At 49.0% G+C, this 17,077-nt stretch overlaps 1 protein-coding gene across 5 annotated transcripts in view; it reads right to left on the reverse strand.

Annotated features, from left to right (window-relative positions):
* Nucleotides 1-17,077, reverse strand: part of TNIK (TRAF2 and NCK interacting kinase) — a 140,930-nt gene that overhangs the window by 25,547 nt on the left and 98,306 nt on the right. For 3 of the 5 annotated variants that reach the window (XM_072042523.1, XM_072042521.1, XM_038183497.2), the window contains exons 13-19: nucleotides 14,229-14,339; nucleotides 13,628-13,714; nucleotides 11,890-12,090; nucleotides 7,771-7,935; nucleotides 5,653-5,892; nucleotides 3,464-3,570; nucleotides 347-510 (exon numbers count right to left, since the gene is read on the reverse strand). In XM_072042523.1, coding sequence (XP_071898624.1) covers nucleotides 347-510; nucleotides 3,464-3,570; nucleotides 5,653-5,892; nucleotides 7,771-7,935; nucleotides 11,890-12,090; nucleotides 13,628-13,714; nucleotides 14,229-14,339 — 1,075 coding nt within the window. The remainder of the gene's footprint in view (nucleotides 1-346; nucleotides 511-3,463; nucleotides 3,571-5,652; nucleotides 5,893-7,770; nucleotides 7,936-11,889; nucleotides 12,091-13,627; nucleotides 13,715-14,228; nucleotides 14,340-17,077) is intronic. The other 2 variants (XM_072042522.1, XM_072042524.1) reach the window with 2 other exon arrangements.

Raw genomic sequence — 17,077 nt, forward strand, 5'->3', positions numbered from 1 at the left:
CAACAAAACCAGAAAGATACACCCACCCAAGGTGGAAGCACAATCCCAAGAAACTGGCACAGATGTCAGCTTGGGTCAGTGAAGACAAAGCTGGTATTCTTGGTTTTTATCCTGCAGCATAACCCCTGCCTCCTTTTGTACAAATGACTTGGCACTGCAGTATTTCAGCAGAGCACAGGAGCTGAATGTGCTGCCAGGGGCATGCAGCAGTGCCTTCAGCAGGCTCCAGGCAGAAGGCAGTGCTGGCATCTCTGTTTTCCAGGGGGCAAGTCCATCACAGAAGAACATCAGAAATGATGAATCCTTTGCTTTATAAAGGGACGTTTTACAGCAAAAGCCACCTCACCTCTGACTCTGTTGCGCTCGCTGGAGCCAGCCTGGGAGCCTGGCTGGGAGCCGCCCTGGGAGCTGGGCTGGGAGCTGGGGGTGCTGGAGCTGGAGGAGCTGCCGCTGCTGGTCCTCTGCAGCGGGCTCTCGATGATGGGCTCCGTCCTCCTCAGGTCCGGGTTGCTGCAGGGGCACAAAGAGAACCATCAGCTGAGGCCACAAGGGCTTCAGGGCCTCCCCAAACTGACAGACAGCTTCACAGTAAGAAGACGCCTCTTCTGCTGGGGAAGGCAGGGCTGAAGTCTTCTCCTTAGAAGCCACTGATCCTGCAAGCCTTACTGAATTCCAGCGGAGCTGAGAGGCTCTGCAGAATTAGGCACCCAACATCTTCATGGAGCTGGACAACAGCCATGAAGAAAAAAATGGCTAGAGCAACTTTATTCTCTACTTTTGCCAGATTTGGCAAAAACGAAAAGATTCTTTGCTCAGGACTCCCTTTCGGCCTGCAGCCGTACAATGCTGGAGCTATCTGAATTAACCACCAATATTCATTATAACATCGGGAAGCTGCAAATTGCTGCTAGCCAGAGAAATATTTTTGTAAAGAACATATCTCAAATTTGCAACAAGGCTGCAGGTTACTTTTGCCACTTATTCGCACTTGCCAATTTTCATGGCTTCACTTCAAGCTCGCATAAGTTATCCACTTCAGGCATTTTGCTCCTTGATTTCTTTCCCCCCTGTGAACATACAGAAGTCTAGAATAAAAAGCGTCCTTGATACACAAAGAGTGACTAATATCTCGCAGGGTATCAGATGCCCTTAGGAAGCTAATTCTTACTTGGCACCGAGATGACATCAGAAGACATGCTCATGCAGAGTTATGCAACTTGTTTTTATATGGTATTTCTGTTAAGTGATCTTATAATTCAAAGTCCTGATAAAGATGTATAGAAAATGTTCTCCATCAAGCCTAATTAGGACCACGTGTACATAAAGATCACCCTTGCTGCCACAGTGCATAATGCCTTTGCAATCAGAGGCGCTGAACGCTAAGGACAAGGTGTGTGCTGTGTGCACAGTGCATCCATCACTCAGACCTGTTCAGAGAATGGTCTGAAATTTGCCCAGAATGGTGCAAATTTGTGCATCGCCCCGTTGCCATCACTGGGTTGTTGGCAAAATTGTTTGGACATTTTCTGGCATTAATATCATATAAAATCACTACCTCGTGTTATCTTCCATTGACACAGGCAGGTATTAAAATGATTAGAGCAAGGCAGCAGCTTTCTGTGCCTGGAAATAACCCCCCCAGTTGTTCCAATAGGGTGACATAAAAGAAAGAATATTTTTAATACATTTACATTTGTGCATGGGTGGAATTAAGAGCAAATAGGAGAGGTATTTAAAAAGGAAAATTGGAGAAATGGTACATTAGTGTGAGGGAAATGAAATGTGAAATTATTTCACCGACTACTTAGTTTAATGGAGAGGGCAGCCTCCTAATCATTTTCAATTTTCATCAAACTGAAGGCTTCCAGCTCATGCTGTACAGCTGGCACGTCCTTAGCTAAATTAACCCATGAAAAAATGTATTTTAAAACTTTGGCAACTAATGTATTTACCTGTACTGACCAGGACTGGGAGATTGAGGGAAACATTAGGTGACCTTCAGCTTGAATCCCGCAGTCTCACACTACCCCTTTTACTCTCAATACCATTACACACTAGGACTGTGCAGGCCAATGTCACGCCACATTTTAAATTGTCCTTCAGGCTGCAGCTAATTAAAAGAACAACATTTTCAAGACTTCAAAATGCTTCAGCCATGAGCAATAAAGATGAGCAAAAATCCGTGACATGAATGTTTTTTTTCCTGTAATTTAAGAAAAGAACAACAAAAAAGATGCTTTCTCCTTCTGTTAGCCCTGCCAGCTACTTTAAGTTGCTGCCTGCTATACCCAAGTTTGCTGATACATAATGTGGGTTTTGAGCTGGAAAGAAAGACATATGCTGAGAACTGGTTGCAGTGCACAGCATATGGCAACAGCCATCCCCGTGTCTGCTTCTTGACCTCTCCCTAACAGGACAAGACAGGAAGAAGAAATCAGAGAGCTCCACCACGCAAGGCTACATGCAACACGTTTATCCTGAGATTCTCCTGTTTGATGTTTATAGAGGTTTGCCTACACCACTTTGCAAATCAGAGACAAGCTCTTGCATGACTAAGCCACGTTTTTCCAATCCCATTCTGAGCTGAGCCTCTTAATGTCCCTGCTCATTTTCAACATGTCAGGGGTAGCTCTGTCCTGGGCTTCCTTAACGCACAGGGAAGAGGTCAGACTGCTGCTGCAATGCTGCAGCCCTCCTCAAAAATGCGAGTGTGACCCCAGGGAATGCACTCGCACACAAAAACATACCTGAGCTAAACCTGGTGAGGGTAAGAGGAAGAGGGGAAGAAGCTACGGTGTCATTACTTCTCTCTCATTCCCTGTCACATTTTAACATCAGTAGCATGAGAAATGGGAAAGAGAATTGGTCCCAGGAGGCCAAAAAGAATTTAATCCTTGATCAACACCTAAGGAAGAACTGGATCTCACCAAGCTGTATCAGTGCCTGTCCCCCTGCACACTCCCTGGTCATTACCTGGAAAAGCTGAGTTGTAGGACATTTGTGGTATGTACCACTGAGATCTCCCCACTGGCTTACAACTGCATGAGTCTCTTTATAAGCAAAAGGCAATTTCTGGAGAGCCCAAACCTGCTTTCATTAAAGAGAATGGCCAAATTCCTGTTTGACCCCACAGCAGCAGACACAGCTACAAACCCCACAATGCCTAGGAACATCTTAAGGCCAGTTCAAAGGGAATATCTCTGGGACTCCACACACTCACAGCCTCTGGTGCTGATATAAAATACTAATGAATGCAAGCCCAGCTCTCCATGGCTACAACAAAAGCATTGCAGAACATTTTGTTTTACACTAGCTGCCAAAAGGAGAGCTGAAGCCCAGCCATGCTGCAGGCACCCGACCAGCCCGGTGGGACCTGCTCAGGCTCCCAGCCAGGTGATGCCAGGAGGAACGCGGGCAGTTTCGTGCCAGGATCACTGCTGCCCGCCACACGTGGTGCTCCTACCTTGCCCGGATGGGCTGCGAGCCCAGCCTGGGTCCCAGGGCGCTGCCGTTGCCCGGGGAGTTCTTCCTCGCCAGCGCCGGGGATATGGAAGTGGTTCGTTGAGGCACCTGGAAGGAAGGGAGACATTCACCATCACCCACGCATCGGAGAGACCAGCCTTTGGCACTTCCCTAAGATCTGATTTCTGACCGATTTCCCGCTGAGAGATGCAGTGTTTATGGCAATTAGAGAGTATCAAGTTCTCGGCTTTGACAAGGCACAGCCTGAGCCCGAAGGGAGCAACGAGCACCGCAGCCCTGCTGCCCCCTGGCAACTCTCTAAATGCTGAACATACGTGTGCACATCTAACAAAACCCAGAAATGGCACTTTTAAGGTAAAATTCAGAACAAAGTGCATTTCAGAAGCCATGGTGGAGGTTTTAGAGTCTCTAGTTCAGACATGACACAGCAGAGAGAAAGTGTTGGCTGGTGGACAAACACAAGGTCCAAACGGAGCCACCTAAGGCTCTCTTTCAAACCATGTAACCTGTTCTGAGCTGAGCCAAGCCTGCTGGTTGCCAGATGCTCCAGGCAGGACAGCTCACAGCAAATGTACCTTCCAGAAACCCAAACCACAGCCTACAATTGCTACAGCACATAAACCCAGGCACATGGGGCCAGGCCACCGATCCCCACGCCTGGAAGCTCAGACACCACTGCAGCACCACATGGGAAATCACCCAGCACCGGAGGCTGGCGTGGGAGGCACGGCGATACTCACCGTGCAACACCAGCCATCAGCGAGGCCAAGGGCTCGGCAAAAAGGATTAGGCATTTTTTGGGAGGACAGACACACAGCAACGTTAGACAAGGTTAGAAGGTTTGGGGAGAGAGGAGCTCTGTATTGTGCAGCACACCAGCTGCAGTTGATCCCACTGAAAAGCCAGCTCCCCTCTGGGCAGGTCACTCAGCAGTCAGGACCCCTGCAGTTTCTGTTACCTTCCTCTGAAGCATCCAGTCCCAAACACTGGCAGAAACAAGACCTCAGACCCCAGAGAAAGCTGGCCCCATCTCACATGGCAATCCTTTTGTTCCCAGTTAGAAACGCATTGACCTTGTTTCAGTCAGTAAAACTTGAAGTCAGACTCCTCGTGTGTAGGACTGCCAAAACACCAGCCCTAAACGTGAAACACCACTCGAGGTGGGGACCTTCCCACAGCCTGTACCTTCCTCAGCTCAAGCGGAAATACTTTTTAGGAAAGACTTTTCAAAATTAGGTTAAAAACGTCAGCCACCCTTCTGTGCTACTGAGGAGCAAAGCACGCACACAACTCCTGGAGCTGTCAGCTTGCTTCTCCTCTGAGCTCAGCACCGATGCAGCTTATCCCTTGGTGGCAGACAGAATGGGAATATCGCTACCATCAAGTGACACACCACAACGGGTCCCCTGCACGGAGAGGCTTACCTGCTAGCTGGTATTTTTCACTTGAAAAATGCAAGCTGCTTGCTTGTTAACACGCAGAAAAACTGCCTCTCCATCGCAGACAAATATTATCTGCCTCACTGTAACTAATCAATTTGTAATAATTTTTGTCTCTCGAAAAATCCTCCCAGGCTGAGAGCTGATTAACTATAAGGGGAATTTTAATGGCCAAGTTATAATTCATCCAAACTGGAGGTGTATAAACAATGCAATTGAAATAGTGGTCCAGAAGAGTCTTAATTAAAGAGGTACTGCCAGATGCTGCCATAACGTCAATGAAGGTATAGAGCTGCTGGAGCCCTTACAAGTCTTCCATCAAATATTGATCGCAACTGGAGGCACGAAACTGAACTAAAAGAACACGTCTTATTGAGCATGACAAATTTTATGTTCCTATAATTCTATTTAAACAGAAGGTTGTTGCTTTTTTGTTTTTGTTTTTGTTTTTTTCCTAAGGAAAGGAGAAATTGATTTGTTTTGGCCCATGTCCGGCCTCGAGAACCTTCTTTGCTGGAGGGCAACACTGTTTTGCAGCGCTGTGCATGCACCCAGAAGCTGCTCCCAGGGTTGGTACTGGCCGTGGAGCCACGGGGACACGCTTGGCCAGAGGTGCTGAGCGCAGAGCCGGAGGAGAGGTGCAAAGAGGACCGGCGTTGGCCCCATCCTACGGGGACCAGCTCTGGGATTGCCTCTTTGACGTGCTGAAAGCGAGGAGCGATAGTGTTACCTTTGGTGGAATGTCTTCCTCCTGCCGTAACCAAGAACTTCGGTCAAACTTTTCAATGCGAGGGGGCAGAGGAGGGTTTTCTGATGTGGGGTCCGAGTTCTGCCTTGGCATCTCAGTGCGGTGAGAGGTCACCGTCAGAGCCTCCTGAAACCCAGCCATCCCCTTTGCAGGCTGTTCATGCAGTGACTGAGACCCAGACAAGGAGCTTCCTTGGGATTTCACAGTGACCAGATGTGGAATCTAAGCACCAAGTCAAAACAGAACTATCAGTACAAAATGGAAAAAAAGGGAATCAAAAAAAGATTTAAAAATTTGATTTTTAGAAAAAAAAATATTGATTAGCACTTTGGATGCATTAAAAGCCCCCTTGTTTTGAGATCAGCACTGCCTTGGTTTCAGGAACTTCTGATTTGTATCACTTCAATGCAAGATCGATTAAAAATCATGCTCACACAGCTCAGAACTTTAAAATCAAGCAATGCCGCAGTCAGAGCCACGTTTCAAGTTCTGACCATCTCTGGACAGGCACTGTGATACGGCATTTACTCACAGCAACACCAGAGGAGGGAGGGCAGGGTGCCCCCTGGCCAGCTCACGCACGCGCCCCGTGCACCCGAGGCTGTGCCCACCATGCGCTCAGTGTCAAGCTCCTACACCTCTAACTCTACGGTTGTGCTAATGATGTTTGGCATGGAGTTTTGTTGTTAAAAATAATAATTAAAAAAAAAGAAAATAATAAATAATAATAAAAAAAATCTTCAGCAATTCTGAGGCATAGATGGCTTAAAAAATTATCTCGAGGCATGAGTTTCTACAGGTCTAGGAATCCTTAGATCAGTGCTACAGATCTAAGGCTAATGAGTGAAAGGAATGCTGACATCTCCTTCGGAAAATCTGAAAAATCCACAAAACTAGAGTTCATGAAATCAGAGCTTCTTCTGAGAACCCTACAATGACCCTCACCTTGATACAGCGGAGTTGTAATGTTTATTTCAGAGAAGACATTACATTTCTATGCATGTTTCCATTTATAAGTGGGTGTGCATGCATGCAAATGTGTACATGTACATATTTACACGTGTCTCTGAGTTTCAAGCAGCTTTTTCATTAGTATTTTATTGTCAAGCAAAAGCCTTTATAGCTGTTGACAATATAGGTCACCAAAAAGGCCATTGAAACAAATTCTCAGACTCAAAAAGAAATCAGGAAATGTTTGGTCCAGCAGAGACATTACTGCGATGTCTGTGAAGTGGGGCTGTATCCACTTCCCAATGGCTGTGATGCACACACCATGCACATACATTGGGAAAAAAGAGCTGTATGTTTAAGGGCTCTCCAGTACGTATTCTGTTTAAAGTTGGTGTTGTCCTGTTGACCTTCAGGGGCACGCACCACATGTGGATGGCACTTAATGGACACATTTTCCTACAGAAAGCCCACCTGGATGTGGAGCAAGGGCTCTGTACCTCCTGAAATGCCTGCTTGAGTCTGCAGATCTGCAGGAGCACTTCCAGTGACTGACCCGGAGCCAGCACCAATGCTCCAAAAACACTCTGTGGAAGCCTACTTACAGACCTTGTGACGGGGGGTGACTTTTAAATCACGATTCCCCTCCTCTGTGACGGTCATGGTGATCTATGCCTTCTCCAGATGTGTTTGTGACTGATGTTAACTCAATGGAAAACCAAAACAAAACCTTGAATTAAAGTGACAAAGAAAGCAAAACCTCTTTCTGATGATCCCCAGCATCAAAGTGTCCCAGGTCTTTTGTCCCAGACACTGCAGTTTTAGCCCCTTAATAAAACAGATCCTAAGAGGAAGAGAGCGACTGCTGCACTGGACCAGACCAGCGGTTCCTCTCGGTCCTCCAGCTTGTTTCTGGCAGTAACTAGTACCTGATGCTTCAAAGGAAGGTATAAACCAGCATGATGTTTCTAATACATGGAGGTGATAGGAGGAACCCACTCATGAATGTAGATGCTGCTCTTACAGATACACTTTAGGCTGAGAAAGCACGGAACAAGATGCTATTTTAACCCATTGCTTTTCCTTTTACCTGTCCAGCACCCCCTGCCTCCTGGGTGCTGTGCGGACGCCTGCTGGGGGAAGCACCATTACCTGTGGGTCCACGGGTCTGAGCAGGGGTGGGGTCCGGGCTGGCTGCACGCTGCTAATACTAAAGGACTCTGATCGAGGAGGCAGGTTGGGGTCTGAAATCCTGTTGGCCACCTTGTGTGGCATCGCTGGGGAGCTCTGACGGTTGAGTCGGGAGCGCTCCTCCACCTGCGGCACGAGAGGAGGAGAGTGGGTCACCCTGCAGAGCCACACGCCCTCACTTCCAGGGAGAGGATGCCTTCCTGCTTATTTGCTGAATTTTGCTATCATGGTTTATATGAAAACACCAGCTTTGATTTGAACAGCATGGCTGTGCAGGGTACTGTGAGTTTTGAACGGGCACAGGAGGGGTCCCTGCAGCCCTGCCACATTCACCAGAATTCCAAATTCACCAAAATTCACACAGCTCAGCTCCCACAGAGCACTGCTGCAAGCGATCAACACCACTAGGAAACCTAAAAGGAACCTCCAGCTTCTAAAAGGTAAGAAAGCCCCATAAAGAGCCATTTCTAATTGAAAACCAAGGTATGCAAACATACAGGGAGCTCTTTTCAGATATTTCAGGGTGTTGTATGACTAGGGAATCCTCGTTACCCAGCATTATGCAATAAATGCATTTTAAAGACTCCAACAGGATTACTTGTATTTTTTATGTGCATAATTCATTTCAGAATATGAAATGGAAAAATAAAGCTCCAAGAAAAGGCAGCATGCCTCAGAGAGGTGTTTCTAGGAGATTATTTCGGAGAAGAAGGTCTTGCTTCTTCACAAACGTGTCTTTGAGCAAGGGGACCCTTTTCCCTCACCACCACAAACAACATAAGGGGTGCTTTTGTTTGATCTGAATGAAAGAATAAACATGGCAGCCAGAAAATGGCTGGCTTTGATCTACATTTATTGAGCCTGGCACCTTGTCGTGTATGGAAGGAAAAAAACAACACCTCTGTTACTGATACAGAAATAAAAGCAAAGCCCACTGCTTTCAGCTAATCTTGATGGAAATGCAATGGTTTCAGGTAGCCCAGATAGATGTGCAATCTGGGTACCACTGCAATTAGACTGTGTGCATTGGTATTCATGCAGCATACACTATGCAGAATTTTTGATATCTCAACTAGAAATCTGACATAGATTTTCATTTACATTGACATTCATGTCATTAATGTGTTAAATGCCCTTAGCATGTCTTAATTCTCCTAGTTGCAATGTCACGCTGAAAAGCAAGCCATGAAACAAGTAGCTTGGAAAGAATCACAGCTCTTTGTTAAGTAAATATTCATGCAACAAAAGAGCCATTATATTAATAAAAAAATGAATCTTCTCCTCTATTGGATGCCAAGCAGGAGTCAGAGAAAAAAATAGGTGAGAGATTTATGTTACAGACTCTTTCTCTTCTAGCCCACCGTGACCAGCTGGGTAACTCCTGTGTACCAAGAGGGCTTCACAGCTTCCCCCAGGCACTGCCCACCAGCAGCCAGAGGCTGTGCAGAACTCACAGCGATGCCCACAGGAGTGGATGCAAGGACAGGCAGAAGATCAAGGTGGGAAGGAGAACTCTCTATGAAGAAGGAAGCAGCTGCATGAACGCTAGGTTGCAGGCTCAGTCCAGTAATCTGCTTCTCAGCCCAGCCTTGGCACGGGCAGCAACAGCCAAAGATGATGCCACTGACAAGGAGCAGGAGCTCTCTGGCAGGCTGCCAGCCCACAACGTGCGGCTGATTACGGAGGACTTCAAAGCTTGTGTCGGGGAGGCAGCAGGAGAGTAATGAAACGGGGATGTCTGCGTACTGGGAAGGAGAAAGGCACTTGGTTTTCCCACTGCCCGCATCTCCTCGCTAGCACTTGGTTTCACCAGCTCAGCAGACGATGCTCTTGGGACTCTCCGGTTGTGCTTTGTGGGTCTTTACCAATTTCACCATGAAGCAGAAAGGGGAAAGAGCAACACTGTGCAGTGCAGAGCTCTGTAGGAATTCATCATGGCTCCAGCCCCAGCCATCTCGTGTATAACTCAAGATTCCCCTCAAATGGAAAACATCCCTAGCAGCTCTTGAGCTGCTCCCAGTGGAAAGCTGCTACCATTTTAACACATAACTTCAAAGCAAAAGAATTATAAAAGCCACAGGGACTGATGAAGGAGCTCACGTGTGCAGGCTGCTGCAGAGAACAGCCTGGTCTGTGAGGCACTGCCGAGCCCCCGGAGTGCCTTCCTGTGCTGCAGGGAACGTGTTCCCCTGCTGCTCCTTTACACACGGTCATGCCTGGCATGTATCTGCCCCAAACTGTCCTCCAGATGAACAAGCTGCCAGTGCTTTGTCACTGAGAGGTTGGGCCTGGTTGTCTGCATCCCTTTGATCAGCAAATGCTGGTCTGGAACAGAAGAGGCAGGAATGGAGAGAGCTGCTAAATCCAGTACTTTATCCCATGTCTGCAGGGTCCTGGAGTCATCAAAGCCTCGTTCGATGAAGACCAATGATGTGGATAAATAAGTTTATAAAAGAGACGTATGAAAAACGGAGAGGGTCAGAGCACAAGGAGAGCTCAGATTTGGTGATCAAGCAAAGTAGGTAAATTGTGCTAAAAATGGGACCGTGTGAAGTAGATAAAACAGGGTTTGGAGGAGAGAGGAGTAGTGTGGGGGAGTTCCCAAGGGTGCTTTGTCAAGTACATCAAACACCTGCTCCCAAGAGCATAATGATGCCACAATCATTTCTTTGAACATTTTGTTAGAAACTGGACGGAATGACACAGGTGAGGAATAAATGGTTTGGACAGCTAATTGGCGGAAGCTGGAGACATTCCAGAACACCAGGAAGCCTTGTCTTGCCTGGGATTTCAGCAAAGGGGACGAGGCTGCCTTCTGACACTCTTATTTGCATTGTACAGTTCCCAGTGCCCCTCTTCAAGTGGTACATCAAAAAAAGACAACTCTCCCACAGAATAAAAGAAGAGGGCCTTTGTGCTTGAAATTGAAAGCCAAACCCAGCACTTTGCTCCTTCATCCTAAATAAAGAATAAGATTCCTTTTTATAAATCTTTGTTATAGTTTCAATGACACTGTACAGAGGTACTTCAGCAATGTTCTAGATGATTTATTCAAAACTAGGCAATGAAAGGCAGAGTTTACTCCCTTTTTCCTGCCTGCTACTCGCTCTTAACACTACTGCAGACACACGACAGACCCAGTTTTACAAAAAGCCGCAGAGGCACCACCCAGGTGGAAGCCTCTCCTACCAGAGGCAGCTCAGTGCTGCGCTGTGTGGCACATCTGGCCTTAGGCAGGAACATCTTGTCCACCAACCAAGCCTCTTCTTCCACATGAAAGGCTGGAGAATGATCCTGCAGCTCTGCGGAAATGTGCCTGGTTGCCACCAAAAGACTCTGAAGACCGAATCAGAAGGGAATGAAGGAGGAACCAAAGGGAGAATAAAGAGATGCTCAGAGTTTACCACCTCTGCCAGGACCAAAGGGTTCCAGACACTTGGCAGCAGAGCAGTGGTGCTGCTCAGTAAGAAGAACGGCTGGGTTATTAAATGATCTTTTGCCCAGGAGTAGGGTTTCAAAATTAAACCAACTAAACCCAAAGAACTTCAGAAAAATTAATAACAAGAGTGGGCACCAGTCTTACTGGAACTACCACAAAGAGATTAAGGACAAAGAAAGTGTTTGCAACATGATCCTGAAACCGCACTGCAGACAATGCACGTCTTCATCTTTTCAAGACTCTTCAGTCAGGCAATAATTAATATTCAAGATCTCACAATTGTTATAACAATTCTTTCTTTTTGTTGGGGAGAAAAAGAGAATCAGCAGTGTGGCTTGCGCTCCTGAAAATCATGAAAGAAAAGCAACCCCTATAGATAAAAAGTCCTTGGCAAGGAAGAAAAAGCTGCCTGGTCCCTGTTTGATTATGGAAAGCTGAATTAGCACTCAGCAAGGAACCCCAGCACAGCTACCTCTCTGCATGGGCAGGCAGCTGCCCCCTCTGCAGCAAGCAGAGCAAGGACAGGAATCTCCTGGGCTCCTTCCTGGCGTGTCCACAAGTACCTCACTATGGCTGAATCTCTCCAGGAGACTTCCCCTCATGGAAACACCCAGACCACCGCACTCCTCGCTCTTGCCTACCTCCTTGGCCCATGCTGGCTTCTCACTGGCATTTATCCCTTCTTTGTAATGGTAGAGTGGTTTCTTCTCTGCTGGCCTCTGGTCCTGCCGCTGCTGCTGCTGCTGCTGCTGCAGGGACACCAGGTAGTCCCGCTCCTGCTGGAGCTGCCGCTGCAGCCGCTCCGCTTGCCGTTGCTCCTCCAGCTGCTTGCGCTTATACTCCTGCCCAGAAGAAAGCACAGTGACACGGGTGCACGGAGCCTGGCAAGCGTGTAAATATGCAGGACAGCAAACCGCAGCTTTATCTGCTGGGATGGAAAATTGGGCCCAAGGATCTGACAAGCTGTTTTCTGGTAAAGCTCATTAATTCTAAAGACTCTGGAGACGAAGCTGTAAAGCGTCCCAGAGGAGAGGCAGTTGGGAGGACGTAGCCAACAAATTCAGAGCTTTAATCCCAGCTCTGGCACTTTGCAGCTGGTACATTTCTGTCTCCATTTTCCACATAATGGAGGGTGGTAGCACTGCCTCACCAGAAAAACAACTTGCTGACGGCTCAGACATCCGCACAAAAACCTCTGCATCCCATTGCCACAGAGCAGCCATGCAGGGGAAGAGCTACCAAGCACCCCAGCCTGCTCTGGGGCCTGGGGACCCTCCTGCCCTTCTTTTGTGGGAGGCTGGCAAGGACACGCTTTGCTAACGTGGCCACCAAAGTCCCTTGGTGGCTGTGGTGCTCCCCAGGAAAGGTGGGAGACACCTTGGGGTTTTGGGAGTCTGTAGATGAGGCATGTGGAAATTTGGTCTGCAGAGGGACATTGCTGCAAAGCTGCCGGGGGAGAGGAGACTTCAAATCCACGTCTGAACCAGAAAGTCAGCATTGACATCCCTTGGCCAGGGCCAACCAGAAGCCAATTAGATAAACCAATGTTCTCACGGGGCTTATAAGTCACTATTGATTTTGCCCAGATTTTTCTGGATGAGAAGAGCAAAGGATCAATGCAATGAGGTACCAAACACCACCAGTTCATGTAGAACTCAGCCAAAGCCCAGTCTGTGGAGCACTTTGTAGGACTAATTTGTTGTTTGTGGCAATGGCTGCAGAGCAGAGCCAACTGTATGAGCTCCCTGAATCCCTATGGCTCTGTGAGGTTTAATTACTAAATCATTAACAGTTTTTGAAAGGGCCTTTTTAAAAAGCAAGGGCTTGTGTGAGGGTTTTGCTTTTCCCCAAATAAATTCAATAGGAAGAGAGACATAATAATCCCTGTGGATTAAAAGAAAACACAGTGAGAGTAACAGCCAGCGGAATTAAAAAAAGCATCATTCAGAAAATAACTAAAAAATAAATGAATAGAAAGCATCTAGAATGCAAACAGCACAAGCATTCCTGTGAGGGAATTAAGACACAAACCTTCACACAAACATTAAACACGGTTTGCCCGGCCAGCCCAGCTCCATCCCACTCCAGCATGCTGCAGACAGCCTCAGAAGTGCCGTGGCAATGACCAGGGCTGGACCGTGGCCTCTGACAGAGGCCGAGGCACACCGCTGCCACAGGCACGGGCACACGGGGAGGCGTGCATGGCACAGGGACACGAGGGCTTGGCATGCTGGCGGCAGGGCTGGGGTGGCAGCAGTGTCCCCGTCACAGCCCACCGGCACGCACGAGCCATCCACCATTTGGCATGGCAGGAGGCGTGCGGGGTCACGGGTGCATGCGGGTGGGAAGCAGCGAGCGAGGACGGGGCCTCCCATTTACCAGAAGTAGCGCTTGCTCCTGCAACAACTGCTGCTGCAGGATCTCTAACTGTCTCTGCTCCTCCTCTAACTGTCGCCTGATGTACTCCTGGAGGCATGGCAGCAAGGATCAAAGGAAAAAGAGAGAGAAGGTGAAAGAGACGGTGTTTCCCAAGAGGAAGAGCCTGTCAGGGGCACGAGGTGGGCACCCAGATCCATCCCACCCGAGAGCCGGCACTGATCCATCAGCCCGGGCACCCTCCAACCCTGCCCGAAGAGCCCAGGACATCCACTGCTCTACAAGGGCCTTCTGAGGGAAAAGAGCTAAAACTGCTGGGAAATAGCAAATGTTAACTGGGAGCTGCACAGAACCCCACCCCGAGGACGGGAGGATGGGAAGAACCTGCATCGAGTGCCTCCAACCTGCGGGCAACAAGTGGATCCACAAAGAAATCAATTAGGACAGTGGGGAGCGACACACGCGGCGCTGACAATTAAGCAATTTACTCTCAAGTGGTGATAGCGGCAAAGAAATCTGAGTGTTTATGAGAAGATGGGCCTTTTATCTTATTAGACTGAGAGGCGTGCAGGTTGAGGCCAATGGCCCCAGGCTGCCTCGTTACCTGCTCGTGCTCCGCGCGCCGCCGCTCCTCCTCTCGCCGCATCTGCTCCTCGTAGTGCCGCCGCTGCTCCCGCTCCTGCTGCTTGCGCAGCTCCTTCTCTCGCCTCTGCTGCTGCAGGGGGCACAAGCACAGGCACAGGTCAGCTGCCACACGGCGCCAGCCGGAGCATCCCCTCGTCTTGCAGCCCAAAACCACCCAAAAGGCTTGAGGGGGGCTGCAGGGAGAGCTACAGCCCACTGAGGCGGCAGCGTGTCCCTCTTATATTGGCTGAGGCCAAAACCTAACACAGAAGACCCCAAATCCAAGGGTTTTCCCTTTTCTTGATTCTTACCCGTCAGTCATGTTATCTGCTAAGAAAAATAAGGCTCTCAGTCAAGTTGTTTGAAGATCAAACTGCTTTTTATGAGAAGGGCTCACACATTTACAGCCTCTTCCCCGGCAATCGATACAGCTTTGTAAGGACGTGCTACTGCGATCCCCCCGCACCTCTGCTCGCCTTGTGCCCTGATGAAAATAACGAGCTAGCAACAGGCCGAACCTCCTCTAAACACAACACAAGTGGGATGGGGACTCCTGGTTTGCAGGCCATGAAGGTGGTGAAGGGCCTAGAGGGCACAGTGCATGAGGAGCAGCTGAGGGCCCTGGGTTTGTTGAGCCCCGAGCAGAGCAGGCCGAGGGGAGGCCTCATGGCGGCCTGCAGCTCCCTCATGAGGGGAACAGAGGGAAATGGGGTGGCGATCATCTACTACCTGCTCTGGGGTGGCCCACACTTCTGATGTGGGTAACACGAGGGAGATGGGCCTCCCTTCCTTCTTTGTGAATGTACTAAGAATAGGACTCGTGGTTTTTCTTCCCTGCTTGGCATCTTCTCCAAGGCAGGGACCTGGAGACACCCGAAGTGCTCCGGCATCTCCTGCTTAGGAGCAGGGGTTTGGGAGCAAGCCATGGGCACTGCCCTGGGGATGAAACCCACTGCTCTGCACCGCCACAGCCAGCTCATCAGCAGAGGGCACTCAAATGCAAATATCGGCTACCAGGGACTGCAACCACCTCATCTGGTGCCTCATCCGCTGGGTGCAGCACCGCACACGCAGCCCTCACTGCGAGGCAGCCCACTGAGGCACAAATCACAGCCTTTTTCCCCCCCTCCCCATTTTTTTTCCATCTGGACATTTTTGCCACTGCCAACATGCAGCGGCGGAACCAGGGCAAGGAAGGAACCGGAGGGATTTAAATGCTGCGGGGTAGTTTGATCACACGAAGGTCTGGAGCAGGCAGCTGACTGCAGAGGATCTGCCCAAGGAGCTGGCTGAGCTATCTGGAGGTGAAGACGCCCGTGCTGTGCAGGAAACCCGCGCTGTGTACACAGACGGATTTGATATCTGTTATCCACACAGACATCTATCTGCAGATATGTCTCTATAGAGATACGGAGCCATGTATTTATAGATGGCTATCTATACATAGATGAATATTCTAACAGAAATACCCCCACACTGCAGTATGAGGAGTCATCGCCTGTCTCACACCTCTCCATCCACAGGTTACATCCACGGGGATCCTGCACAGTGCCTGCTGATCTCCTCCAGCCTCACCTTAGGGCTGCAGCACAGCTTCAGTGCCATCCACAGCCATATTTAACTCGCCTCAGGGCAGGAGAATCGCACCAAACCTGAAATAACCTGCCAGCTACAGACTCTGCCGTGTCCCACACGCGCTGTCACACTACCCACGGGATGCATGTGTTACTCCGCGCGTACGCGTGTCCTCGTCGTATGGCTGTTTTTATGCTTTGGGCTCGATTCTAGACATGAGATGCTCCGGGATGTAGCGGTGACACACGGGATTTCCCAGCTTCACCAGCTCCTGCCTGACCTCCTCAGATGAATGCTGTGGAGGTCACTGCTGCCAGGCATTCAGGTGGCCCCAAGGAGCATGGAGCATGGGTTGAATATACCCTAAGCCGAGCTCACAACTGCAGTTGTATCGCACTGGTTTAGCTTGGGAGGGAGGAGGGGCTTTTTTTTTTTTGGTATTTTTTATGTTTTTGCTAAAAAAGCATGCTGCTGAATAAAACGCATAATGGTTGTGTGGGCTGGGCTTGGCTGGCAGGAGGCAGGGGACTGAATGCCACAGCTATTTCTCTGATAAAAATCACCCGATTGGGCTTTATCCAGGAGGCACACAAAGCCAACTCCCTCCAAGAGAGAACAGAAAATGCTGTTCCCAGGAGGGAGCTGAGCACTGCCATCCTCCCAGCCAAACGCACACCCCGCCGCCCGTTTCTGGCTTCTCCTGAAAGGCACACACCTCAGCACCAGCCTCCTGCACACCTCAAAGCCCTGTCTGAAGCAGGGGACCCTGTCTGAACCAGGACTTCAAATCTGCAAGATGCAGTTGAATATTGAAACGAAAGATTCAAAGATCTCTACTTGCCTCCTTTCCTCCCTGTTTTCTGCCCTCTCCCTCCCCCTGTGAGTGCACACTGCCCACGTTTCTCCAAGCCTGCAACTACCGTGTGTATTTACACTACCCAGATTTATTATTCATGCAAGGCAAGAGCACCAATTAATTAGGGCTGCATTTATATAACTCTGCAGGTAAAGCTATATGTAGATGCTTGTAACCAGAATGGGATCTTATTTGTGCTGCACAGGAAATGACAGGTTTTAAATATTGATGAGGGAAGACAAACGAAGGCAAAACCCCCAGTGGGAAGGCCCTTGGGGGTCCAGCATGAAACAAGGACTTCAAAGGAGCAAGCTCTCTTTGCTGTACAAGACGTATTTAGGAACAGCAGCAACGGGAGAGCTGTTCAGGGTTAAAGCCTCCCCACGAACCACGGGGCT

This window comes from Anas platyrhynchos, chromosome 9 (genome assembly GCF_047663525.1).
Source record: "Anas platyrhynchos isolate ZD024472 breed Pekin duck chromosome 9, IASCAAS_PekinDuck_T2T, whole genome shotgun sequence".
Classification (NCBI taxonomy): Eukaryota; Metazoa; Chordata; class Aves; order Anseriformes; family Anatidae; genus Anas; species Anas platyrhynchos.